Source organism: Phaethon aethereus (genome assembly GCF_964289735.1).
Source record: "Phaethon aethereus genome assembly, chromosome: 5".
NCBI lineage: Eukaryota > Metazoa > Chordata > Aves > Phaethontiformes > Phaethontidae > Phaethon > Phaethon aethereus.
The window spans coordinates 13566483-13594333 of NC_138579.1; the positions used below are offsets into that span (position 1 = coordinate 13566483).

At 37.6% G+C, this 27851-nt stretch overlaps 2 protein-coding genes across 5 annotated transcripts in view; both read right to left on the reverse strand.

The window, feature by feature from the left end:
- Positions 1-2791, reverse strand: part of DYNC1H1 (dynein cytoplasmic 1 heavy chain 1) — a gene marked incomplete at its 5' end in the record, with an annotated part of 48620 nt that extends 45829 nt beyond the window's left edge. The window contains one exon of the mRNA XM_081999911.1: positions 2521-2791. Within this exon, the coding sequence (XP_081856037.1) occupies positions 2521-2791 (271 nt within the window). The remainder of the gene's footprint in view (positions 1-2520) is intronic.
- Positions 2792-10083: 7292 nt separating this feature from the next.
- PPP2R5C (protein phosphatase 2 regulatory subunit B'gamma) overlaps positions 10084-27851 on the reverse strand; it is an 82452-nt gene continuing 64684 nt past the window's right edge. For 2 of the 4 annotated variants that reach the window (XM_082000641.1, XM_082000642.1), the window contains 8 exons: positions 25907-26015; positions 23379-23432; positions 20530-20700; positions 19827-19954; positions 18177-18278; positions 16050-16122; positions 13608-13724; positions 10084-10408 (listed from right to left, as the gene is read on the reverse strand). In XM_082000641.1, the coding sequence (XP_081856767.1) occupies positions 10277-10408; positions 13608-13724; positions 16050-16122; positions 18177-18278; positions 19827-19954; positions 20530-20700; positions 23379-23432; positions 25907-26015 (886 nt within the window). In that variant the 3' untranslated portion in view covers positions 10084-10276. The remainder of the gene's footprint in view (positions 10409-13607; positions 13725-16049; positions 16123-18176; positions 18279-19826; positions 19955-20529; positions 20701-23378; positions 23433-25906; positions 26016-27851) is intronic. The other 2 variants (XM_082000643.1, XM_082000644.1) reach the window with 1 other exon arrangement.

Consider the following 27851-nt stretch of genomic DNA (forward strand, 5'->3'; position numbering starts at 1 on the left):
TTAAATATAGCTTTGCAATATCCATCAGAGTGGGTTCATTGTTTTTTAACAGAACTCCATTTACTTTTTTAGGTTGCTATAAAAACCAATAAAACATTACAACAAGCAAATTGTAACTCGCATTCTGAGAGAGAAATCTTCTGCAATACAGAATGTGCATTTATTTGTAGATATATGCTGCCAGGATAACTACACTTCAGTGAGTATACTAAACAGCTGCTTTTTTCTTTTAAAGCTTGCTTTGTATTTTCAGATTTTTTTTCTTTGAATGTGATTTGGAAATTAAACCTCTGAACAAAAAAACCTCCTGACAAAACAAAGACCCAAGCCATGGGAAGTACTCAGGCATTACCACAGCCAATGTATCACAGATGATGTAATTGCTGGGGATGCAGGCAGTTGTGCTGCAATGCAGTGATTTCAGCGCAGGTTACTCCCTGTTGAAAGACACACTCTGACTGGACACATTACGGTGGACTCTCATCCTGCTCTGACTTCATTTGGCCCCTCACAGGAAATACAGCCTTAGGTTGTCACATTTGTGACCCCGAGCACCAGAAGCCTGGTCACAGAAAAACACTGCACTAGACACCACAGGAACCCCTTATGAAAGCTGTAGGCAGGCAGTGTAGCTCATGATACCACAGAGCAGTTTTCATTACTCAGAAATACGGCTTCTGTTTTATTGTATTTGTAATCAATAATTTACTTCATGCTATCTAGTCCATGCAGAAGTTTCAATAATATTAGCTTTTAATAGTGTCAGAGAAAACAAGACCTCCATATACTGCTGGAGGTTTTGAATCTGTTAAGTTTGAAGATTGGCTGTCAATCAGAAAATCCACTCTCCCCATATAACTGCTACTACACCAGAAGACATTGATGGAAATGCCTTCTGTCCACAGTAAATCAGTATTTAGTTTCTAAAACACGTAGTAAGTGTCTCAATTTGTTTTTAACCATACATATATAACAATATCTATGCATCAAGCCTGGAGCTAACTGACCACACAGTATCTGTCATTACTTCCAACCCAAACTAAGTATAACCAACCTCATGAGACAGCTATAAGACATTTAAAAATCATTTGCATAGCCTACTAACTAATCCAATGGATTTTCTTTAAATCTTGTTAAACATTCTGTCATGAATTCTTAAAGACTGTTGTTCTTTTTTGCTTCTCTGGAAAATTCTACTGCTATCCCTGCTGAAAAAGAAGTCTCAACCTTTGAAAGGGGAAGGAGGAGAATAATCAGCGGAAACAGGCATAAGATAAACAAAGACAGGATATTTTCAGCAACATCTTAAGTTCGCAGTGAATAGACAACCAGTGGAAGAACTTTCTTCATGTTTCCCTCAGTGTGCAGCAACTGCAGGGCATACATCTTATGCTGTGGCTATTGACATGTTAAATAGCGAAGTATGATCTATGACTATATTAAGATTTGATATACATCTACAGGGACTGAACCAACAGCACAGAGATCAGTAGAGATCTCTACCAACAGTAGAGATCCAGAAGTTTAAGATTAAAATTTTGGAAGCTCAGACTGGCAGGCATGTAGCCATATACAGACTGGGGGTCTTGTTTAATAGTAGAAGTCTGTGTTATTAATGAAGCCCAGTGGTATTTTATTATTGTTCATTAGGCTGCGTTCTGTGACAAGTCATTTTCAAAATAGAGAGTCAGCACCAGCAGTATGTCAGTAACAAAGATGTTTCTCAAGTCAGAGTGTCAACCTAGCTGTTAGTGTTTAATGCAGAATTTGATGAGGTTTCTGAGAACACTTTACAAGCAGCACGGCCACCAGGCTTTGCTAATTAAACAAAGACACTGCAAGGTCTGCATCTTGATTTACGAACTTCAGCGTCTCGCTAATTAACCGTGGAATAACGCTTTTTACAGGCTGATCCAAGATTGTTTTTTTCCCCCCTTTTCTCCAGGGTTACGGGTTGGTTTTTTTTTGTTCTGCTTTAGACCGGCTGCCTGCCTTGCCAAGAAAGAGATCATTTCCCCAGCAGAAAGGAGGCCGCAGGAGGAATTGCCCACAGCCTACTGACGAAGCACTTTCGGTGCCTCTCCACACGGGAGAGGCTACAGTCGCAGCTCACAAAGCACTTGCACCCACGTCCAGCCCTCAGCGTAGCCGCGCATCTACCCCGAGCCCACCCCCAGCACCGTCGGCCCCGCATCCGGTGAACAAAGAACAACGGGGGACGTGAGGCCCAGCGGCAGGCAGCGCGGGGTCCGCCCGCTAACGCGGGCCCTTGCGGCCACCGCCCTTGACGAACACCGAGCCCCGCGAAGAGGCGCGGCGGCAGAGCGCCTTTCCCTGGATCTCCCACCCCCGGCCGGGGCCTTAGTTGAGGCGGGGAGCGCCCGCAGACCCCGGGGCGGGCGGAGGAGCGCGGCAGCGGCGCGCCCCTCCCAGCCCGCGGCAGGGCGGCGGCTGGAGGCCGGCAGCGGCGAGCGCCGGCGCCATTTTGACAGCGCAACGGCTGCCTGGCTCTCGCCTCACCTTTGAGGGTGGAGCGCTCCACCAGAACCGTGTGGACCTGCGGGTCGGAGAGGAACTTGCGCATATGCTCCACGGCGCCCTTCTCCTCCAACGCCGCCTCCAGCACCGCCGGGGCTTCGCCGCCGTCCTCCAGCAGCAGCGGCACCAGCTTGCGCAGGTGCTTCTGCAGCACCGACACGTCGGCCACATTCTGCACTGCCGAGCCCGACACCTCCATGCCGCCTTCCTCGCCGCCGGGGCCGCCGCCCCCACCGCCGCCGGAGTCGGACATGCCGAGGCAGGGACACGACCAGGCGCGCCGCGCTCCGCCCGCTCAGCCGCCGCCCCAGCGCTGGCACGCCCGCCCACCGCGCTGCCAGCGACGGCTCGCCGCCGCAGGGGAAGCTGGGAAAGGCAGTCCGCCCCGCCCCCCGCCGCCGGGCCCGAGGGGCGGTGCCAGCTCCCGCCGTGCCGCGCGGTCCCGCCCGCCCCCGGCAGCCTCAGGGCGGTGCCGCGGGCGTGGGGCGGTGGCCCCGCGGCACCCGGAGAGAGGGCGGAGAGGGCGGTGCCTCCCCGGCAGGGCGGAGGGCCGGGGCAGCCTCCTGCAGCCCCGCCTGGGCAGCGGGCCTTTCCCCGGCCCCGCCGTATTTAACAAGCGTTTAATTCCAGTAATTTCTTTAGGGAGCACCGAGCAGTGGGTGAGCGGCAAGGGCAGGGGGAGAAGCCCGCTCCGCCCCGCCGCCCTCCCCGGCGGTGAGACGTGCTCTGCTACTGCCGCCCCGTCACCTGGAAAATAAAGCAGGCCAGGGCCTCATTTGTCCAAAGAGGAAAAATGTTTGTTTCATGTGAAAAATAAACCCGCATGCCCTAAGAACAGGTGGTACAAACGACATTTTTCCGTCCAGAAAGCACCGGCACGGCTTCTCAGTGAAGAGCACCTCCCTCCCCTTGTACCTCGGGCACTGCATATACCCAGCCGGCCCTGCTATTCAGTTTAATCAACCATTAAGCCCAGGCTTTTGTGAGACTCCCAAAAACCCAGGAGGGAGTGAAGCACAGCGGTAAAAAGGGGCTTTTGCTTCAGAACCTAATTTTTAAAAAGCCTTAAAGCTTTTACAGCTGCCACATACATGCTTGCCCTCTCCCCGTGTCGATGTTTAACTGACCGAAGGTATTTGAGTTTAGCTCACTGCCACCGGGAGGGCCAATCTGTTCCTCTTTGCCCAGACTAGTTCCCTCCCTCCCCTGATCCTGTCTGGTGCCAGGACTGTGCCTGGGAGAAGGGAGGTGGTGGTGAAGTTCCAGAGCAACTCCCTTGACTCCCAAAAAAGTACAGACCCACAGACTAAAACCTCTAGTTTTTGTTCCTGCAGAGATGGAGGAAGGGATGTCACCCAAAAAACAAGCAAACGAACTATACAAAACTGCCTCCAAAGCCCACATGCATTTCCTCAGGTGGATGCACAGAGACCCTCAGGCCCAGGATGTGTTCAGATGTACTGCACAAGAAATAAGGATGCTGGGGTAGGATGTCCTGCCTGACAAGGGAGGTCCTCACCTGTAAGCCCCTACACAAATGTAACTCAGCATTAAAGCGTCTATGTCCAGCTAGGATACCAGGAATCCAGAAAGCCCAGCCACATTCCCCAGCTCCTCCATTTCTACTGGGGAGGGGAAAAGAGTGCCTATGCTCAAGTAGGCTCCTAAGGGTTTTAGGAGTCCAGTTTAACTTTGAAAAAACCACAGATTTCTTAAATAATAGAGATCTCTTGTCTGGAAGGAAAGTGATTTGTTCAGCAACCAAGTGTCAACCACAAGCACCAGAACTGGTAGAGGCGATTCACTGAAAACCAGTCAAAACCATTTAATTTTCACCTCCCCGAAAAGCTTCTTATTAGAAAGGTAAATTTTAGTTTTGATTAAGAAAAATAGTGGTAAATACTCATCTGAATATTCTACAGAATACTGAGTTAGTGAGATAGCATTTAATACAACACTCCCCTATTTCCAAAGTCCAGTTTGCTCACACCCTATCATTCTTCTACATGCAGGTTATGTTTTAGGATTACGTTTCATATGAAAAAAGCTATCTTTGCTAGGCTGTCTGAATTCCACCAAGGCCACCCCATATCTGGTCCTGCTTGACTGCTTTCCAATGGGAGGAGAATTATCTACTACTTACAACCATGTAGTAAGTGTCAGTACAGGCCAAGCATCCAAAATACACAGGTTAAATTAACATCCTTCAGGATGTTGATAATACTCTTAAGCAAGCTAGATACATCACGAGTGTAACTTGGCATCTCTTAGGAGGTTAGCTCAAGCTATTGTTCCAAGTACTAGTGTGCTCATTCTTCTAAAACAGCCATCAGCTGCTGCACCAAAATGCCACAAATTTTTGTGGCTTACAAAGCAAGACACAATACTCACTACTGTAAAATTGCTGCCAGGAAAAAATAATTCAGAAAGTAAAGAGAAGAAAGCAGGACAGAGATAGCAAATAAGAATTCAAGTAATTATTTATATACATTGCTGCTGAATTGCAGAGAACGTAGGCTCACAACCCCCGACAAGTCTCATCTTACTGTAAGTTTTAAAACGAGAAATACTCCATGTGCAACAAGACTTTATGGTATGAAGAACAATTCTAGGATTCTAATATTTAAACACTAGGCTACTTGCAACTAAAAGTGTAGGTACAGACTACACTAACAGTGTAGGTAAGACACTTTGGCACAGTAAGTAAGCCTGAAGTGATTAAAAGAATACAAAGGGGGCAGGAGGAAGATGAGGTAAATTAACCTAATGGACATAGAAACAAATATAAACCAGCTTTTTACAAAATTTCTCATGTTCACTTAAAGCCTATGGAGAGAAAAGGCTGTAGCTTGCCCCATCAGTGTGAAAAAAACAGTTTGCCTTGACGTACCTCTAGTTAGTTATGGATGTCCTTTTCTTGGATACACAAAGGACACAGGTATGCAAGAAGCCATTGAAATCAGCCATCCAAAAGGCAAGACTGACAATATGACACATTTCCTCTAAAATTTAACTAAAAGTAACTTCAGAGAATCAGCATGAGAACTAGGACTTGTCAAGACAGACAAGATTTGCTCCTGGCAAATGCCATACAACATATGTATGAAGAAAACCTTTTGCATAAGTTATAAAAGAGACAACTTCAGGGAAAACACCACAACCAACTAACCAAAAAAACCCCAAAGCAAAACAAAACCATAAAGAAAAAAAGATGTCTTCTTCCTATATTTAATAATAATTCAGTAGTATTTGAGACCCCCCCCAAAAAGCAAAAAATCTAAACAACAATCAGAGCAAACTGCTTGCTTTCCCATCTCTAATCCTCTTGCATCTCTAATTCTACATCCAGAGTACTAGAAAAATTACTATGGCAAAGTCTTCATGCTAGCATGAACCCTCTTAGCGTCATCTTCTGGATCACAAAAATGCTTGAAAGAGCTTGAGGCATTTACATGCATAACCTTCCCACCCTTGTAGCAAAAGAGTGGAAGCCCTCTCCCCTCAGCACGATAAACGCTTACGGAATGTCATGCTTTGTGTGTACAGTCCTCCGCTTGTGCAGGAGTGAATACAGTCCCAACATGACTGGGCTCAGGGAAAGCCAGCTGCAGTCATGCTGCTCTTCAATTATGTGAAGGAATAACGTGTTTCCTTCTTTAGCTCCACAGTAAATTCTCTCTTGGGAAATTTTTCATACAAAATTTTTAACTACATTGAAGTCTTATTTCATAAGGTGAAGACAGCTCAAGCCAAGTCTCATCACGTAAAAGAAACTATAATCCAGGGAGACAGTGATATGGTAATCAGAATGGCATTTCTTAACCAGCTATATGCAGTCAGAACCTCCGCAATCGTCACGCACAGTAAGGACAAGATCCAAAGAGCAGAAATGCTCCACTTTAAGGTGGGTGGTCCACAACGGGATCCAGAACAGGGATTCCAGGTTATCTGCTCTAAGTACATTTGTAAGGTACTAAAATGGTTTCCATAAAGCAAACCAACAAATCTCCAAACACAAGCATACTTGTGCTACACCAGCATCATCCTTTCCACTTCTAAAAAGCCAAACCAAGCAAGCAATGCCGAAAGAGGCTGTTGGTCAAAGCCCCTAAGCTTAATTCCCTTAAAGAGAAAGGATTAAAGGTCACTTCCTGAACATGTTTGCAACTCAATAAGATAGTTATATAGCAAAAATGTCACTACTGTATTTCAAAACCTTGTATTTTGTGAGGTATTTGGCCCCAATTTTGTAAACTGAATGACTGAATCCTCAATTTTTTCAGTATCTAGTTTTTGATTCACAATTAAGCTTGGGAGTATATGTGGCAAATTTACTTCTGAGATCATGCAGAAACTTTCAGTATGCAAAGGCTTCATTCATAACTCAAATCTTACATTTGCCACTCAAGTCAGTAGTTTGATATTGATCCCAGGCTTATATCCCTCCCTCCCAACTGCCCCCAAGACCCACCACTTATTGAAGGTCAACTTTATGTAAGTAATTTCCATAGTTCTTTTGAAGAGTTTTATGGATTCCAGAGGGAAGACAATTCCTACTGCAGACTTGATTTTTTTCCTACATCCTTGCCACCTGACCACATACCACCTACCACACTATACTCCCTGATTTTATGGCTACTTTGCTTGAAGCCTGTCAATTGAAGCGTTTGACTCAAGTGAAGTGTTACAGGGAAAAACACTATGGTATGAAAGGTGCATCTTTCGTATTTGTAGATTGGAGATTTATCACATTCCTTTCAGTACTAATAGTTGTTTTAAAAATTAAGTCTGCTTTTTCTTTGAATATCCATTATTTCTTTTTTAGAAATGGCCTTTCCATAGTATTTTGTTTTGATTTTCTGAAATTAATGATATTAAATTCATTTGTACAGCTGATTCTCCAAACAATGATAATGTGAACACACCCCAACACCCTCTGCTAAATTTAGTTTCATAATGAGCAAGTAAAATTCACATTTTCTTTATTTGTCCATATAGTACACCATTTTTTTTTTAAAGTTTTAAAATTAGATAAAAGCATATTAAATGGCAGGTGTATGAAGTTCTTCAGAAACAATGCCAGAACAAAAAATTGAATTACAAAATGTTAAAAAATATGTAGGTACATTTGAACTTAACATTCCACTAACGCATGTTACAGATATTGTCTAATGAAAAATAATTGTGCCACTTACCTATTTTTGCTGTATCTAGGAACTTTTTATTCTGTACATAGGACGATTCTGTACAAAATATGAAGTCTACATTTTTATTACTTATTACCATAAAACAAGGTACAATGTATGTACAATATTAAAATGAAGCCATACTAAAGCCACACTAAAAAGACACTTGTAATATTACTTTTGACATTCCTGATGTACAGGTTTGATTTTGGAAAACGGGGAAGGTGTGAGACACAGAACTTTATGAAGAACAACAGTCACCAAAATACTACTTTAACTTTTCGGATGTATTAGTTTTAGAATGGTTTAGTAGAGGATAAGAAGTATATAAATATTTTTAATTAACATGCTAAACCATTAGTGGCGATAGATTTTGGAATATTGCCTAAGCAAATGTTCAGTGGCCCAAAACTTCAAATATGAATTTATGGTGAACTTTAAGCCTTTAAAAATACCATAATACTTCCCTTTTTGGTGAGTGCTTATCTTCAATAAAGAACAGAAATAAAATCTAGACAGTGAAAGATGTTCTTATACACTGAGCATCACACAATCAATCAAACATTGATATACAGGTTTGTTTTTTTTCCTTGGGTAACATAAGAATAATTCCTTTCAGCAACCTCTTGCACAAACATACTGAACACCCAAAATCAAAGGTAACTGATAATCTACCAGCTAAAGATGGAAGTTCAAACAATGGTATATCAAAATACATAGACATTGCTCTACACAATTAAAAAAGCACCCTTTTTCCCTCAAAAGGAGAAGGCATCTTTAAACTGTTTTAATATAGTTTATCCTAATGGTAAAGCATATTCTTTTTCAAGTTTTGCAGGAAATGTTCTCAGACACAGTGGACATTCCACTTAAAGGTTGGGTTGGTATTTAAATTTAGTTGTTTTAAGCCAATATTTACCACCCACAATTTTCTTCCAATAGACAACATAACTAATATTGGAAATTGAATGCTAAATGCAACCAACAAACAGCAGGCACTACATCTGCACAAGGTTACTATGAATGTCTGCTTTGCACACTTTTTTCCCATGGATGCAGGAGATGCTATACTTCCTTAAAAAGTAAAAACAGAACTATTTTTAAAGAGGCCACGTTTTTATCTCTTTATGCATCAAGACATTAAACATTAAGTTATATCATGTTACTGCCAGAGACAAAAGAAACTAATCACCCATTTAGAATAGCAGAACACATTTCAAACAGCTTGTAAGCAGGATAAGTAAGTCAAAATACTGGCCACCCTGAGAGAAATCAAATATTGAAGACAAAGCACATATTTTAAAAGAGATTTTCCTCCCGTGCTTTTCCATCTACAACAAAAAGCTCATTACATGCAAGTAATCTTGTGGAATATATAGCAGCATTTGAAGATCATCAGCAACTCAGATGCATTTTCAGTTCACTTGTGAGGTGTACTTGCAGCACATGTGCTCTTTACAACAACAAAAAAAAATATTTTCATGGTAGAATTATGGTCACTATCTCCTCAGCTCTTAGACTCATTTAAAAAGAAGCAGAATGGAATTCAAGGGTCTGTTCTTTTTCTTATTTTAATAAACTTGTGATGCTGTGTTTCCTGAAAGGTTGTGTTCATCTTTCAGCTAAAAACTGAAGCAACTGAAATCACGCATAATATCTGCCACAGAATATTGAACTCCTAGAGCCCAAGAGAAATGCTGAGTATTAAAAGCTCAGATAAGGGAGCAAACAGTGAAAGAGTATTTTATTGACTCGAAAAACCTTAAAATGAAATTTTATATGCAGTCTACTCCCAGTCATAGTAAACAAATTTTCATTTTAGGAAAAATTCTTCTACCAGTTCATATCTGGAATACTAGTGCCGTATTATACACTAAAGACTGGAAAATATGGCTTTAAATACACATAAAGTATTAGGACATGGTGTATATATAGATATATATATCTTTATCCCAAGTAAAGGAGAAATAAATTTACAGAATTCTTAGAAAGGAATGATGATTGAGGATTGTCAAGAAAGTTACCAGTTTATAAGCCATGTTTCATAATATGAAAGAATAGCTGTATTTTCAAAACTGCTGGTATATTACAAGACAGCAATAATGTGGAAACAATGGTAAAGTTGAGAAATCCTAGAAAAAGTTTAATACTTAAATTTGAAATAATTTTACTTTTGAAAACACACATTTATCATTAGTACCAACTATTGTTCATTTACTTATTTAGATGGGAAGAGTTTATAGAATGCTCTCCTCAAATGTGACTATAAAACTGCATGTTATCAGCTAGCTGGTACAATAACACCTCCAGGAAATTGTGTCCACTCGATTATAGTCAACCCAATATTCTGCATATGGAATTGGGTAATTTACCATTGTTTGAACTACTGATCTTGAGCTGCATACTCTATTTATTGCCTACAGAACTGGGCTGAAGAAAGCTTTGACTTTGTGTGTAACTGATTGGTATGGCACAAAAAAAGTAAGTTCTACTGTAGAACTGAGTCCAGAAAAAAAAAATTAGCCTCCAAAATAATATTTCACTGTAATAGTTTAATGCCCATCATGTGATATTAATTCATCAGCTCTGCAATGTGATTCCAAGGCTTTCATGGTATAGATATCCTGAGGCAGTTCTGACTTGCGTCGCACAAGAGGACGATCTTTTTTCTGATCTTTCTGTGCCTGAAATAAAAATAGAACAAAGTTGGCCAAAAATATTAATTACTAAACAATTACTTAAAAATATTTCTTGCACATCAGTATGTTCACTTATGGGAAAGGAAATAAAAAACATATGGGAAAAAGTATATACTTTCTCCTCTTTACCCCGCCAGCTACCCAGTTCATTTTTTTGCTAAGAGGAAAAATTAGGAAACTAAGTAAGCTATTAGCAATCATGGCATTACCACCACAATTATCACCTGATAACATTTAAAAAAAAAAATTATGATCTATCATCTCACTTCATTTTGTATGTTTCTACATGTTAAGATAAATGATTTTAAGTTTTTTCCATGCTTCTAATTACTTGCACTATTCATATATCTGAAAGTTTAAGGTTCTGCTGTGTTAATTTACTGATGCTGCCTGAAAACCACACAGTATTCCTATCAAAGTATCTTTAAACTTTATATAGTTTATATAAAGTTTATATAGTTTTTATATAAACTTTATATAGTGTCTTTATATAGTTCCCATGCCTGTCTCACCTACCCAAATTTGCCTATTAGATCAATGATGTTTATTCATGTTCTTCTATAAAAAACTCCTTATAGAAACGAATTGACCTGTACTCAGCCATTGATTTACTAGCATGTTCAAAAAGTTACTAAGCCACTGGTGGTCAAATTTTATTGTAGAAAAGAGTATTCACTAAAAATGCTCACAATCTGGTACAGAAAAAAATTCCTGGTCTACTTTCCTCAGTTGTTCCATCACCTCTTCAGTATGGACATTCTGCTACACTGCTAACCTCTGGCATAAACCTTATTTTCATTGAAACTGTATAGATGTTTACATAGTTCCACACTTCTGAAATTTGATTTAAAAAATAAACTAAGTTGTCCCCTTGATTTGCCTTTTTTTTTTTTAACTGATAACTAAACCCTCTTGTTTCAGCATTAATTTCTGATGGTACTCAGCAAGGGATGCATAACTGTCTTTCCAGTGTCCTCTCGAAGACTGATGCAAAAATGCTACCTAGCTTTCTTTCTGCAATACCCTAATCTTTAGTTAATCCTTTTCCTGCCTTGTGATCCAGATTTACCAATCCTCTTGCAAGCTTTATACTTCTCTCAGATTTCTCTAAGTTCTTCTAATAATAAGAATTCCTCTTTCAAACCATTCTGCTAGCTGTGCTAGGACAGGATCTTTTATCTTTGAAACACAAGCTTATAACCTCTTAATCAGCTCATTTACTTCTTGCACACTTTCTGAGCAAGGGAAAGCATTCACTTGGAGAGATGGCTAAAGAATGCTTGATCAGTTCCAACCCCAGTTTCAGAATTGTATTTAGTTTACAATTTGTTTCTTTTCTATTAGCATCACTTTTTTAATCCCAACCCCTTCTAACAATCTGGGCAGGGTGGGGGAAATCAAGCTCATCCATAGGAATGCAATGCACTGATTTTCCAGCTGGAATGCTATCAAGTGAAGCTGTATATAGCCTCAACATTACAGCTCTAGAAGTTGAATTCTTTGTAGAAAAAAGGTAAGACCTAGGTAGAGACCTTGGTTTTAGTTTGGTCTGCCATTATATTTTTGTGTATTTTATATTGTATATAAAATCCCGAAAGACTTCCAGCAGCTAGGACTGGGCACTTTGTTCTTAACTGCTTGTCCCAACTACCAGTATATAGTCATGCTTTGGCTGCTTTTATTTTAAAACTAATGTTAAGAGCACTCAGAGTTAGGAGGTATGAGTTGCAACTCTCTCTGACCAGGATGGAAAGTGAGCCAAGGTCTCATAAATCTTGAGAAAATTAAGGAAATAGCATAGTAAAATATGGACACTACCATCAACACAACTCTAAGGTTAAGCAGTACTTGTTTCCTTCAACAATCTTGTATGTAACTTTCGTCACTAGAACTGGTTCTAGGCTCTGGAGCTAATGAACGGCAGCCCCTGTCCCCATCATGTGGGCAAGCTATCCGAGGTCTGAAGAAAGTCAGAGGTTTAGGAACTGACTAGCTCTAACCAGCATTCCCATTCAAGGGAATGCTACCCTCATTCATTCCCTGGATAGACAGGTAATTCAGCCAAGATTTACATGTAATGCACCAGGTTCCACTCCAGAGAAAAGTTTTTAAAAAACAGCAATCGCTGAGCATGTCTTGGAGGCATTCCAGCATTTCAACCTTCACTCAAAATGCCACAGTAAAAATAATAAAAAAACCCCATAATCTTGCAGGATAATGACACTGGAATTTTAAGAAAGTAATGTAACCCAACCTAATGGCATTAGGTTGACCATATGCTTCTTTTTATTAAATTTCTTGTTTGATACATTGGCTCAAATTAACAAACTTTATCTCCGTTCTCAATCGGTTTTTCCAGCTACAGATCATTTCTCTGGTCTTAAACTTTGCTGGATTTAGAGATATTCATATTACTGATATTCCTACCAGACATCTTAGTGATACTGCAATGTTCCCTGGCACCTCTCCATTTTCCATCAGCTCCAAGTGTGAATCTCTAGTTTGAATGTGAGGATTCTAGTTCCACTTAACTGAAGGTAAATTAAAAATGCCTCAAGATCACTAAGCACTAGCTTAAGATTACAAGACTGGAATGACCTTAAGAGTCCTTGCCCTGTAGTAGGTAATAGAACATGACAGATGGTGGACTGAGGAAGAAGACCCACGAGTGGGCAAGACAAATGCACGCCTTACGCATATTTTTTTTTCAAAACATAGTAGCTTTAGCCACTAAGAAGGCTCTGAATAACAAACAAGCAAAAATGTCATCACTAGAATCTGGCTATATTTTATCCAAGTTTTCTTTATGAAAAAGCAAAAGTGTTATATAGGGAAGAGGATAAAACATGACATGGTAGATTTTAGCCATATTTTTAACCATCCTTAAAGCATAATCATTGTTCCTGTCATGACACAAAAAGCTATTTCTAAGTGAAAAGAAAATGACAGCTTCTGTAAAGAAATGTCAAGAGACCATACAACAGATTCACAGGCATTAGAAATAGAACACTGTATTGCTGCCTGCTACAGTATCACTTAAAGGCAGCAGCTCTAAGTTTATTACTCTAGGACAAATGGTTTCAGGGATGAAAATATAACCCAAGTTTATGCCTATGATTAACAGTTGTTTAAAAAAAAAGTAATTCATAATTTAGAGTACTTTATTATATTCATGCGGCCTTACCTGACAAGCCTCTTCTTTCACTGTCTTTTTCAGCATCTGCAAATCTTCAATTAAAGGCCCATCTGTTTCCATTGCAACAGGACTGTTCAGCAAACTCGTGTCACTATATGTTGGGTACTAATAAAATGCAAAGTGTTAAAATAATCATTCTTAGTAGTAACACCTAAATACTAAGAATGTATTTGAGCATTTGAATGATAAGATTAGTTATTTGAGATTAGCTTCAATATGTTATGCCTCCAGGTACCAAGTAATAAATTTTTAAATGGAACTCCAATACTTTGGAAAAATACAGTCAGAATACAAAAATTATGCTTTGATTATCCGAGATTGAATTTTAGAACATTCAGATTTTGCCAGTATTGAACGTCTACTTTGGCAACCATTTATATGAAACCTTACTAATACACTGTCTAGTGATTTGTGAACAGCGTAGCAACCCAAACAATGATTTTACTTTCTGGTGCAATTTTTTGTTGGAAAATACACTTTTAAAAGGCCAAATATGGTTAACATAGATTTAAAATAATTCCAAATCCAAAATATTAAATTTTTCTGTCTTAAGAAAGTAAAGAAGCCATAAAAGTCTTTCAGGAATAAAAAAAAAAAACATTGTAAAAACACTTGTATAGTATCTAAAGCTTACTGTACAGCAATGTCAGCATTTTAAATTCCATTTTAATTCAGATGAGGTGTATGTGATATTGAAATAAAAACTCATTTATGAACACACACCCACTTTTTCATCCATTTTCCCTCATAAATATTTTAGTATCTGAGTGTACCAGTAACTTAATGCAGATGAGACTAAATAGAAAAAACCTGAGAGCAAGGATTTAATGAATGTAATTATCATGATCTAAAATCTTAAAATGTATTCCTGTGTCATGCAGGGTCAGAAATAGCTCTGAACAACAAGAACTGTCAGTAACTAGACAAATTAAAAAGTTAATAGAAATTCCAGGGGGAAAAAACCCTTAAAATCCATTATACAAAGTGCTAAAAGCATTTATACCCTTACATCAATTCACTGGAGCACTCAGTGTTCAAATTAGTAATTTTTATTTTAAATTGCTTCCAACTGTTAGCTATCTTCAAGCTTACCATGCAGAACATCCTGTATACAGGTTACGTTAACCAGTTTCAGAAAATGTACACAGTTACAAAAAATTACTTCAGAAGAACAGGAAATTTACACTGTAGCACTCTAAATTTTACTACTACAAGTCAATCCCCTTATTTAGCCAGACATGCAAGAGTTCATCATTTGTGATAGCAAATGACCACGTATATCAAGTACTCTTCAAGCAAGGCTTTTGTATGCCTTATCTGATTAGAGGAATGTTTTGCTATTGAAAGTCAACTGCTGCTTTCATATGAATGGTTCTTTTTTGATTAATTTAACTAATGTGTTGTCAACTGACATTTTGTTTAATTTTAACAACTTTTATTTCAGCAGTTTAGTAATTGCTCCATGAGAAATGACACAAGAGGAAAGAAACGTTTATGAAATTCCTCCTCCTCAGAAAAAAAGATGACCCCATACTTTGTTTTAAAATAGCACTGAGATCAAAAAGTGTCCCACTTCTGTTTACAAAGTACTGTTACTCCATCTTCCACCACTTTAAACTCAGCTAGATGATGCTGGAAAAATAAAGTACAGTAAGTTTCTTGCTGCAGGATAGTAAAATGCTGGCTGCAAAGTAATTGAAACGTTTGGGGTGCCTCCCCCCTCCCCCCCAATAACAGCAATCAGTATGATTGAGATAAAGGAAAATGGCAGCATTCTACAAGCACATTAAATAGGGGGGCGGAGGAAACAACCCATGCCAACCATCCCCTTCTTCCATTATTTCAAAATATAACAAGTAGTCTAAAGGACCTTTGTTTCTTTATGGAAATTTCAGTTACATCAAGTAATGCCTGGCAGGATGTTTTCCTTTTAGTAAGAACCGGAGGTGCAGGTTCACCAGAAGACTGGCCCAGTGCAAATATGAGAACAAATGCAGCAGACAAGAACGTACAATATTACTTTAATCCATTTGACATAGAGGAAAACTGACCAGTCATAACTCACATTTTGCAGAAAGATCTCTTTTGTAATATATTGTTTGCAAAGCAGCTTTTCAAGAGAAACCAATTATGGCATCTCTATATTTTCCATAATTTTGCACAATAACTTTTCAAACCGCAATACAGTATATCCTATTATAAGAAAACGAAAAAAGTACTTCATATCATACTTTTCAGAAACCTTTTTTTAAAAAAAATTACTTGCACAAGAGAAAGGTTACAAATTTTAAAAGTACTTTTATTGTATATCTTTCATAATACAATTAGTGAAATTGCTTTATTTCCATGATCAGTCAGACCTATTTCCCCCATTGATATTTAACAAAACTAAAATATTTAAACATGAACATGTTAATCTTTTCTAAATACCTGGGGATTCGATTTGGCTAGATTTTCTATTTTAACCCATGCTTCTTCCCGTTCCTTCAATTTTAGCTTCTCTCTGAAAAAAAAAAAAATTACAAGTAAAAACAGCAAAAGAAGCTTGGTGAATTTTGCATCACAACTTGTATACTTTCTAAAAATGAGGAAATTCACTAGAAGGATTCAACAGAATAAGTTACTTAGCTATGCCTCTTTCAGCTTACTGCCCAAAGTATCACTTGCTGTTGACAAGATGATTTGCATCATAACAACACCCCATGATGGCAAAGCAACATCAAAAGAGAAAAAAACTTCTATCTTCTCATGAAAACAAGCTGACTGATACCAGTTTAACTTTAATACCTGTACGTTGTTAAAAGAATTAAAATTAAAACAGAAAGAAGTCTTGATCTACGTTGAAAGTGTGTTTGTGTTTCAACTTTGTAGTATTTGAATTCTATATTGAAACATAAGAAACTATTATCTGACCATAAAAAAAGGCGGATTCTAACTCTCAGCCCAGTGGCTTCAGGTGATAGTTTAAATGAAAAGGCCCAGAGACCTTTTGAATTGATCACTAACAGAGAAGTACCTGACAAAAATACACTCATTCAAGGGAGTCACAAGTCAAAAGCGATGCCATGGGATGCTTTTTTTAAAAAAAAGAACCAAAGTACGAAAGGTTTGTTTCCTTATGCCTAATTCAAGTGGTAAAATCTAGGGGTCTTTTCCTTTCTTTCTAACACATAAACAACTTACTGCAGAGACTAGAATGAACACTGTCTTTGAAAGGTGGTGGACTTTAAAAGGGCTTTGAGCTTAAGAGTGTTAAAAATGCTCTCAGGCTTCAATGCATAGAACATGTGATCCAAATGTTAAAAAAAAAAGGATCAACTCTCAATTAAGTTAAGTTTGGGCTGGGGGGTGAAAGAACTTTTTAACCACCCCCTTTTAAGTTGTTGTGTGGTGGGGTTTTTTGTTATTACATCGCTCAGCACTCTGCCTCTCTTAGTTCACACTCAAAATGCCACCCAAAAAGTCCCCAAAAACAGAGAAGATTGCTTTTCTATTTAAAAGGAATTCCACTTATTTGCTACTTACACAGCCTTTTTTTTTTTTTTAAGCAAATGTTTGCATTTTGTTATCTATAAACACAGGCACATATATCTTAAAAATCTGTTATATTACAAGCTCATTTCTACTTAAAATGTAATAAGGAACTTCAAAACTTGGAGAAATCAACCTACATTAAGAATTTGTACTACTTCCAGTATATTAGTTAAAAATAGGTATATAATTTGAACCACTACTTGAAGGAATCCCTGTTTACTTTGAAATTAAAAATAAAATTCAAATCCAGGTATTTTCAGGATCCACTTTCTAACTGTGCTCCCCAGCCCCTAAAATGAGAGCCAAACTATTAATATTTTTTACTTCTTGATCTCATTTTAGTAGGCTTTATAATATACTGCATAATCAAAAAAATTATGTCTATTTAACAAAATTGGAAATAGAGGAACAGAAGACAAGTGACTTTATGATCATAAACGTAGCTGCATTTTTGGGCATAGAATGTAAAAATTCTACCTTCCGAATTCCTGCTCTGTTCACTGGCCTATGCAAGAATATACTAAACTCAGCAGGATTCTTCTGGCAAGTAATGTACGAATGCCCTGGATTACAATAGAGTAACAACTTTATTTTGGGTAATCTTTAGAAAAACATGCACATATGCACACACACAATACAATGCAGAAAAATACTGGAAAAGTGTCTTGGAAAGAACTGAGTGACAGCATGGAAGAAAATAACACTGAGTAAAAAAAGCATGCTAAAATAAACACAGGATGTAAACTAAATTGTTTAACAGATTTTTTACACTGGGCTCCATGATTAGCAGTGTAAAAAAAATTTATTTTTAGGAAGATGGTGATCCCCAGCAGGTCAAAGGAAGGATCTTATTAAGATGATTCTACAGTTCATATACAGTAAGAAGTTTCACCAAGTCGATTTTGAGACTGCTGTACTGTAATGAAATGGGCAGCTTCCCACCAAAGACAGTAGTTTTTCAGAGCTAAAGCACTCTGAACAAATCATTCAAGAACAGACAGACACACTGACATGAAAACTTACTTCAGTTTTTCTGCTTTAAATTGCTGTGTGCAGTCATCGAACAGTTTTTGGTTCATCTCCATGAAGAGTTTCAGAGCATTGTATATCAAGCCATGTATTGTCCTATAAGTAAAACTTCTGGTTGAAACTCAGAGTACTTTAAACTTTGAAATTTATTTTTTCTGGTCAACAGTAGCCAATAGCCTACATAACTGGAAAATTACATCATTTCAGAGTAAGTGGAAACAAAACTACTCAGTGGAAGTTTCAGTTTACCCTCAAAAGGGCTAATACAATCACTAAAATTACCAACTTCGAATGCAGTTTTCTTATGCTATAGCATTACTCATCACGCTTTTGATGTTTGAACTTCATTTTTAATACCACATATATCCATACAGGACTAGTTTTGAAATTTAGTAGCTGACACTAATCAAACTAGGGTTGTTAGAAAAAACGCTAGATGACATTAAAGATCTTGAGATAAGTAACTTACGGGCAACTGATAAATTCAAGAAAAAAAGTTAGTGATTAAAAGGAACCTAGAAACCCATTCATTTTCAAAACTGCCACAGAGCAACAGCACTCACTTCAACACAATTGTGCCAGAACTCTTTAGAAAAGTGAAGTGGAAAACATAAGAAAAATTAAACAAAAATAATCTGCTTTATGAAGCACTTTTACAGTGTAATTTACAGTTCCATTCGGTAATCTATTGCTGATCGTTAAATTGAAAAGCAATCAGTTAAATGATTACTTTGTATCATACATGTAAGTTACAAGTAAGACTGCAGCTGTACTGGATAGCATGACTTCCACTCAAAATAAAATGAATGCATGGCCTTGAAAGCCAGAAAAATCAAGCAACAGCAATCCACTTTTACTATGTACAATTACATCACTGAATCAGAATTTTATTAATGAGTACGTTATTTGTTACCGCTTGCATCCAGTGACAGTAACCAATCACTTTAACATCACTATCTTCCATTTCATTTCCTGTGTTTAGTGGCAGATTGATTACGCATTCTTGGCCAACGTATCAACAGACCTCAATTCACGGCCAGCGGTAGACTGTGATACTTTCGCCATCCCAGCAGTTGCACAATAGCTCAAACAAAGAGGCACTTTACAATGGAACAGCTGCAGAAAGGAGCTGACCGGGACTGTTTTCATGCGTAAGTACTATGTTATTGTGGGGGGAAAAAGTGAAAATAGTCAATGGAGAAAGAAGAGAAAACAATAAACAAAAAAAGGGGGGGTGGGGGTGGGAATAAAGAGAGGAAAGGAAAAAAGTGACCTGATCTGTAGCCTATACCACCAGAATGCAGAAGAAATGCAAATCAAAGAGGTTAGAGATCAGAAATCAATGTTAGTCAACTACAGATTAATGCCAAATCTGCTTCATATAAGTAAAAATATATCAAGGATTAGATGCACTAAAACACTATTTCTTGTTTAATGAAAAAAGGAAAAACTATCTTCCTCAATTCTTAATATTTCCTAAAAATTTTGACAACCATCTCCTCCTCCTTATCCAGCAACTTTAATGCCACAGAATGAGGGGCTCAACACACTTAAAACTAGCAACTCAAAGAACTGAACCACTTTTCATCTGAGAACTAGACATAAGTGAGATAGTAGAATTTTGTCTGTACAAGCGCTTCTTACTTGTTCCAATGTGTCTTTGAATTCCGGTACAAGGATGGAAACATGATGGGTAAAATCTTTGCTGCATTATCACTAATTAAACTCATAATATATTCATTATTCCAGTAGTATAATGCTCGCTCTGCAACCTAAGAAGACATGAAAAAAGGAACATTTCTTCAGACAATCTCTTAAAGAGCCAATAATTGAAACATTTGGCAAATATAAGGGAAGAGAAGCTGCAATTTAGATTTGGATTTTTCTAGTGCAAACAGGAGTGTCAGAATCATAGTCATGGAGTTGGTAGAAAGAGAGACGGAAAAATTGCTTTTTCTTTTATAGGGACATGATTGAAACTATAACCTATGATCTCTGAAATTCATGCAAATAAATGTTTTCCGAAAGAAAGAGTATTTGTAGAACTCTATGACAAGCAGAGAAATGTAAACACTAAGTACTGGAAGGGCTCAGATACTTCTGAAAACAGCGAGCTTAAGTTTTTATGTTAAGCATAACACTGAAGTGAATCACCCAATACGAATCCACAAATTGTCTTTTGAAAAGAAACAATAAAGCTAAAATTTGGATCCCTAAAATTTGACATAGAACTGAAGACTCTCTTTTGCAACAAATAAAATTCATTACAGTGAATGAGTAGGTAATACCATTAACAAGTCTGCTTTATAAAAATCCTCATATTATTGTACATTCATTAAGTACAGACCTGAAAGTGTGGACTGGACACACATTTGGCTAGCTGTCTGAAAAGAGGCTCCATAACTTTTACAAATTCAGATGGTTCAATAACATCTAAGATTTCTTCTAGTTCATTTAAAAACATGACTTCTTTTGGACTGTGAGTCTTTGGCCAGTATTTCAGCAGTGCCATTACAACCTGTAGAGACAAAGTAAACATAATCTTTATGATAATTTGACTTTACCTTGCACTAAGTTATATCTCATTAAGAAGTCTGATATTTCAAACAGAACACAAAACTCATATTTCTTGTCCCATGTGACAGCAGGGATCAGATATAGTTCAGTGTCACAGAAATAACTGGTAATAAGTCTAAAAACATTTCCTCAGAAAACAAAATTATCCACTTAAAAGACATGTTCAAAAATAATAATCAAAAGGCTAGAGAAAGTAATCTGACATCTAATTTAACATGATCATCAAATCGAAGTGCAAATTTGCTACTATACTATGGGGAAAATTAGCTGCCACTTAAGTGATAGTAGCTTTCAATCTCTCAGTTTCTTGGAGGTATACTCCAAAGCTCAAGAAATTCAGTTCAATCATTAGATTTTAAGAAAAGATTCACTATAAATACCCAAATCGACAGGTGACCAACTACTCAAGGCATGTTGCTCTTAAACGTTGGGTTTTACTTATTTGACTACATTACTATAATCACAGTCTTAACTTTCTTCATGATTATTAAATTATTTACCTAGCTTGCTGAAGCTTTTTTTGCTCAGCAAACCGTGAACACTCAAAAGATAGATGGGAGAAAGGGGCAGGGGAGGAGGGCTGGGGACAACTAAAATATCCATAAAAATGTGACACAAAAGGAAGTCATCTGACAGTTGGCTCTAGTCTTCAGAAAGTCTACGGGAAACGTTTCTGAAGTCTAGTTGAAAAACAAACTCTCTCATCTACTGAATATGTAAGTAGAAGAATTTAAGTCTGAAAAGTGATACTAGTTTAGCAATTAAATATCATTAGACATTGTATTTATTAGTGGAGTTATCAATGACACCATAATTTATTCAAGAGTCTTCGAAAATACACAAGGTTATATTGAAGGAATAACTACTCTTATTGCTGTTAGCAATTTCTGATTTAAGGAAAATGTGAGTAGACACAAATGGTTCTCTTATGAAAAGATGATGATTTTTTTCCTAAAGATGTCAATTTTCAAACCAAAGTGTAAGATTGTAATTTTAAATTTTTTTTTAAACTATAAAAAGTTTTCCATCTGTGGCAATTTGGTGCCAAACAATATTCAAATAGGAAGACATTCTCCTTCAAAGGATATTTAAACCATGTTAAATACTTTAAAATGACTGGCATAGCACTCAATCTTAAATTTAGACATTTTTGACGAGAACTTAATATAACCTTGAATGTTTAAGTTCATAAATGCTTTTGTTTTGTGGTTAAGGATTAAAAGCCACACAAAGGAAAAAAATATGACAGTGTCTGTCTAGTCCCAGATGTAGGACTGGAGGAAAAAAACACCAAACAGTACAGACTTACTGAAAAAAACTCCTTTAAAATAAAGTTTATATTTGTCTTTTTATATAGTTTAGAAGTTGCAGCAATCCATTAGCCTTTCTCTCAGACAACAATCTTTTTCTCTCGTTTCGGAAAAAAAAGCAGCCTCTTCTTTTTGTTTTCTGAAATGGAGGACATTTTTATAGAAGGCCAGCTTTTTATATTTAAAAAGTATAAGCAATATTTAATATCATCACTGACAAGACAACTCTGAGAAACCAGTGCATCTTTCATGTTTGCATCATGAAAGCAGAGATTATGTCCGCAATGAAGCCTTGGGAAATTTATGCAGATTTTTTTAATAAGCCATCAAAAAATCTCCTGAAAATTATAAGGGGAAACAAAGTGTTTTATTTTGTAATGACCATAAGGGGAACTTAGCGGTGACACATGTGCTAAGTTTTAAAGAATGTTGTAATCATGTACTAATTTGGGATCAAAAAGGGGAAACAGACTTGGATGCATGTTAGTTCAGATTTGTACTAGGAAATACGTAACATCCTAGCTGATGTCTGGAAGGAAAGCTAAGATATCACGATCTCGTATAGCACGAATGACAGAATGTCTGACATTTGATATCTTAAATATTAAAAGCTCCAAGTAGAAGAGTTCTTGCTCAGCTGCATACTTCATTTGTTTCAAGAATCCTAGTTTCCATTCTACAATGGAAATGGTTATAACCTAATAACACACACTTCTGTTAATAGCAATTGTTTTACTGATTGCTACTTAGGGATTAAACATATTAGTTCTTATGTACTTAATGTTGGGTGTAATGAGGCAAAACACTATATATTATCGAGGACAATTAAAAGTATTAATCTATGCAATTGTGCACAGCCAAATCAAAGTCTGGTTTTGTCTATGGTCCAAACTTGGTAGACATGAACAGGATCTGACTCAAAAGCCTTGCATCAGCAGGTAGCTCTGAGTGCCAGAAATCTGTTCCATCATAACATCAGTCTCTCAACATAGCACAGTTGAGGCAAGCTAAGTCAGAAGACTAAACTTTCTGGATCAACCATCTTGCATCCAGTCTGCCAGAACAAAATAAGCAGAATAAACTCTGGTCTGTTTGTAAGATGTATGGTCTTAATGTTTTAATTAATTTTGGACATTCCAAACAACTGCTGGAAAAACTGAATTTGATAGATCAAAATGGTTAAATATTTGGTCTTCCTACTAAAAACAATTACATATCAGTACTTTGTTCCCCAAACCTCCTTAAACAGTCCACAGATGAAAGGGTTATTAATATTCCAAAATATATAATAATAACAAGATAAACTTACTGGTTCTGTAAGTGTGCTGTCCTTTTCTAAAAATTGAACTACACAGTATGCCAGCTACAGTAAAAGAAAAAGATTTTTATTAATGCTTATGGTGAAACTGAACACACTTTGAAAAAGTGTGGATAACTGCTGAATTCAAATAAAAACACAACAGTTTCTCTGATTTTACAAAAATTGTTTGGCAGACAATTTAAACAGCAGAAGGGTAAATATGCTTTATTAATTTTTCCCAACCTACCCAAGACTGTCCTCACCTTCTTCTGGGTTATAATACAGACAAACACATAATTTGATGTTTTCTTCTTAGACCTAATACTTTGCATTTCAGCACACTTAATCTTTTCAAACATAGGATTTAAAAATCACAAGCTTGTCCTCTAAAGCACTTTCCATTCAGTAACATCTTGGTGTCCCACCGTGATTTAGTAAGTATTTTCTATTTCATAACCAAAGTTAGTTAAAAATGCATTGAACAGTTGTAAATCTTAGGATTTTCTACATATGAGAACTAACGATAACTATGCATACCAATGTAAAGCTGAGACTGAATTACAGTACTTCAATTCTGAGAACGAGACTGTCTATCTGTACCTAAATGGTGAACTATTACATCCCTTTCACTTGATAGGCCAACAGTTCCAAAGTAAATGGGACGATCACTGCACACCTCATGAACTGTTTAACCATTTTTCTAATGTCTCTCCATTTATAAACATTCAGATGATAAGCCCAATTGCTTTCCTGTTTTTGGTGACTGCTACCAAGACTGTCCCTAGGTAATTTGAGGAATATATAAAGATTATTACATCTAGTGTTCTCCACTATACTAAGGTAAATTTGAATTGAATCTAGAAATTAGCATTCTTCATGTATATCTGGATTTGGCAGCAAATCGTTCAGCCAGCAGGTCGAGGGAGGTGATTCTGCCCCTCTACTCTGCTCTGGTGAGACCCGACCTGGAGTCCTGCATCCAGCTCTGAAGCCCTCGGCACAGGAAAGACATGGATCTATTGGAGCGGGTCCAGAGGAGGGCCACAAAAATAATCAGCGGAAAGAAATTTTTCACAATGAGGGTGATAAAACACTGGCACAGGTTGCCCAGAGAGGTGGCAGATGCCCCATCCCTGGAAACATTCAAGGTCAGGTTGGACGGGGCTCTGGACAACCTGCTGTAGTTGAAGATGTTCCTGCTCACTGCAGGGGGGTTGGACTAGATGGCCTTTAAAGGTCCCTTCCAACCCAAACTATTCTATGATTCTATGAATATCTGCCACTGTTTCAATGTGAATTTTTGTGGTTTTACTCTGGTGTTTCACACACCAAGCTCATGTAGTGTTTTCCCATTTCATTCAGGAGTACACATGAGAGAGGCATCCCTATGTCATTACCTTCTTTTTTCTGATAGAAATGAGGAATGCAAATAACCTGAAGGTTTTGGAGCATTAGTTCATGAATTAAGAGGTATGGTAAAGGCCAATCCATCTCAGGTAGGTAGAAGAAAAGGTGGCGATCACAGATGTCTGCACTAGTTGAGACTCTCAAGAAAGATCTGATTGGCTACACCCCAACAGGTTATGCTCACAGCATTAGAAAAAAAGAAAAAAATCTTTTCAAATGGGAGCCACTCTAGTGTACTACTTCAACAGGCACTGATGTGAGCCCCAGTAGGCAAGATCCAAAAGGAAATGCTTATTAGCATCTCTAATTGTTAGAAAATTGTAATTATACAAATGGTGTTCTTAAAAATACAAGTTGTTACTAATGAAATGGTACTTAAAACTTGGAGTACTTGATCTTATGTAGAAAATGTTGAACTTTTCAATTAAAAAAAACAAAGCTGTGTAACCTCCTCTCACAGAGAAAATTTCAGCATATCACAATACTTGTGTTTTTGCCAACATTGTATGATTTCGCACTCCTCTAGGAATTCTGAATGGAACTAAACTCAGCACAGAAAAGATGTGGCTGGTTTAAAAGCACAATAAACTCAGATGCCCCCTTTTTTCTTTGTAATTCTAAAAAGATCTAATGAATGAAATAATAATGTCCTGGTAAATGCTCAATTCCTTTCAAAACCTCAACAGTTGTAAGAAAATTAATTCAGCTGAGATTCTCCAAGTAGTTTAGAAAAAACTGTTTACAGATGACATTCATTAAAACCATGTTTGCCTGCAATTTTTGTATGTCTAAACATTACAAACAAGAACAAGATAAACAAAAAATTCTCTGTGTGGATAAATATTAAGAACTCTCACATTAATCAACTACTTCATGCCTTTCATCTATAAACACTACAGTGCTTTTAAAAAAATGGAATTTATTTATCTACACACACTTTTTAAGTTTTTTTTTTTTTCCCTCAACAAGTGAAGCATACAGGTACATGTATTAAATAATTTCCCCAAGGCCAGTTAGTAGGGAAGTGTTGGAGCTTAAAACAGAATCCACATCAGAATGACTAGAGTCCCCCTGAGTCTCTAGGCAAACTCGCTTTAACACTAGTCTGAAAAACACTGAACAAAACTTACCTGTGGATGGTAGACACTGAGTGATTTCACTTTGTGCAATGGTAACAAAACCTTCAATAGGAATATTTTGTGCTCTTCTTTTAATGGTAAGGCAAATCCATTGATTATGCTGCCAGGGAAAGAAATTTAAAAATAAAAATCAGCAATTATACAAAATCTGTACTACTGTATTATAGGATATACCAAAATCCTTGTTTTCAGTGCCTTTTTTTTTGCCATCTCCTAGAAAACATTAGGCAACAGAAAAATTTACAAATTAAGTGTGCACCAGAGACTATTTAATTTTTGATCCAGTTCTCTGAAGATTAAAAATTAATAGAATAGTCAAATCAACCTCTGCCCATTCCTCACCCAAGTCTTTCACAGGTCCCAAATTCTTCCAAGCCGACACGTATTACTAAACCTACACTTCAGATTCCAACTTTCACTATGAACTATTCACTACCATCAAAGCTCTGAATACTATTTCTCCCAGCGCCTTCACTGAAATAAGGAAGGAACCAGAGACTGGATGTAGAAGAAATCACAGAATGGTAGGTGCTGGAAGGGACCTCTGAAAATCAATCCAGGACAGCAGACAAGTCAAAACATGATGACTTCTACTAAAATATTACTATTTCTGCAAGACCCTACCAAATAACCAAACAGCATCTCAACATATGACATCCCAGTGATGTCATCTGAGTGCAGATGAAGCTCAACAGCGGGTCAATGACACCTTTTGGTAAAAAGACAGTACTAAACCAGTGTTTTCTGTTCACTCACTTTGCTAGCATTAACATCAGTTAAAATACCTTTATAGATAGAGAATAGATAATAGACTCCTATTGCCCATTTACTATTTAAAATCCTGTATTACTCATTCTACTGCTTTTCTCTTCACTAACAAGGACAGAAGGCACCCAGGCAAAAGGAACCTGCCAAACTTATCAGACACACCCCGCCCCCCAATATACATTAACTTCATTTAAAAAAAAAAAGTTTCTCCAAGATGTTTTAAGGGTTGTTAACCAGAAAGAGAGGCAGAACTGCAAGGCAAGTTTGGCCTCAACTGAGCATGAAGAAATTCTGCAATCCTGTCAAGAGAGAACTGTCAGAAAAAACTACATTAGTAGGTCTGACAAATCAAAACCCAGGAACCCAACTGAAAAGTGTTAACTCACAAGCAGCTCTATGTCAACCACATGCTGTGTGAAACTTCTTGATGGATTCAAAGAATAACCAATACAGAACAGTTACAGCGTGGAAGCCTCATTTAGCTACTAGAAATTTTGATTTGGAAGCCTGAGGAAAAAAAACCCTAACCTTAACTTTTGAATTTCTAGCACTTAAAGCTAACCTAACAGAACCAAGAATTAAAAAGTTGGTGACTTAAGTAACAGTTTTGAAGACTGAGCTCCATATTCTAGTATTTCAAGTTTTGCACTGTCTTTAGTGTATCTTGATGAGTATTGCTTGATTATAGTATGTTGAAGTAATGATAGACATTTAAGTCCTTTAATCATTAAACATCTCACTGAAAATTAAAAAAATATTCTGGACAAACTTGTAGACGTATAAAATTCCAATTTGAACAGTATTCTGAGCTGCATTAGGAACACCATTGCCAGCAGGTTGAGGGAGGTGATCATTCACCTCTGCTCAGCCCTGGTGAGACACATCTGAGGTGCTAGGTCCAGCTCTGGGTTCCCCAGCACAAAAAGGACACGGACATACTGGAGGGAGCTCAGTAAAGAGCCACAAAGGTAACGAAGGGGCTGGATCATCTGACATGCAAAGAAAGGCTGAGAAAGCTGTTTAGCCTCGGGAAGATGCGGCTCAGGGGGATCCTACCCATGTGTACAAACACTTGAAGGGATGGTGGGTAGAAGGGAGTCACTCTTCTCAGCTGTGCCCAGTGAAAGGGCAAGAGGCAAATGGGCACAAATTAGAACAGGAAATTTCA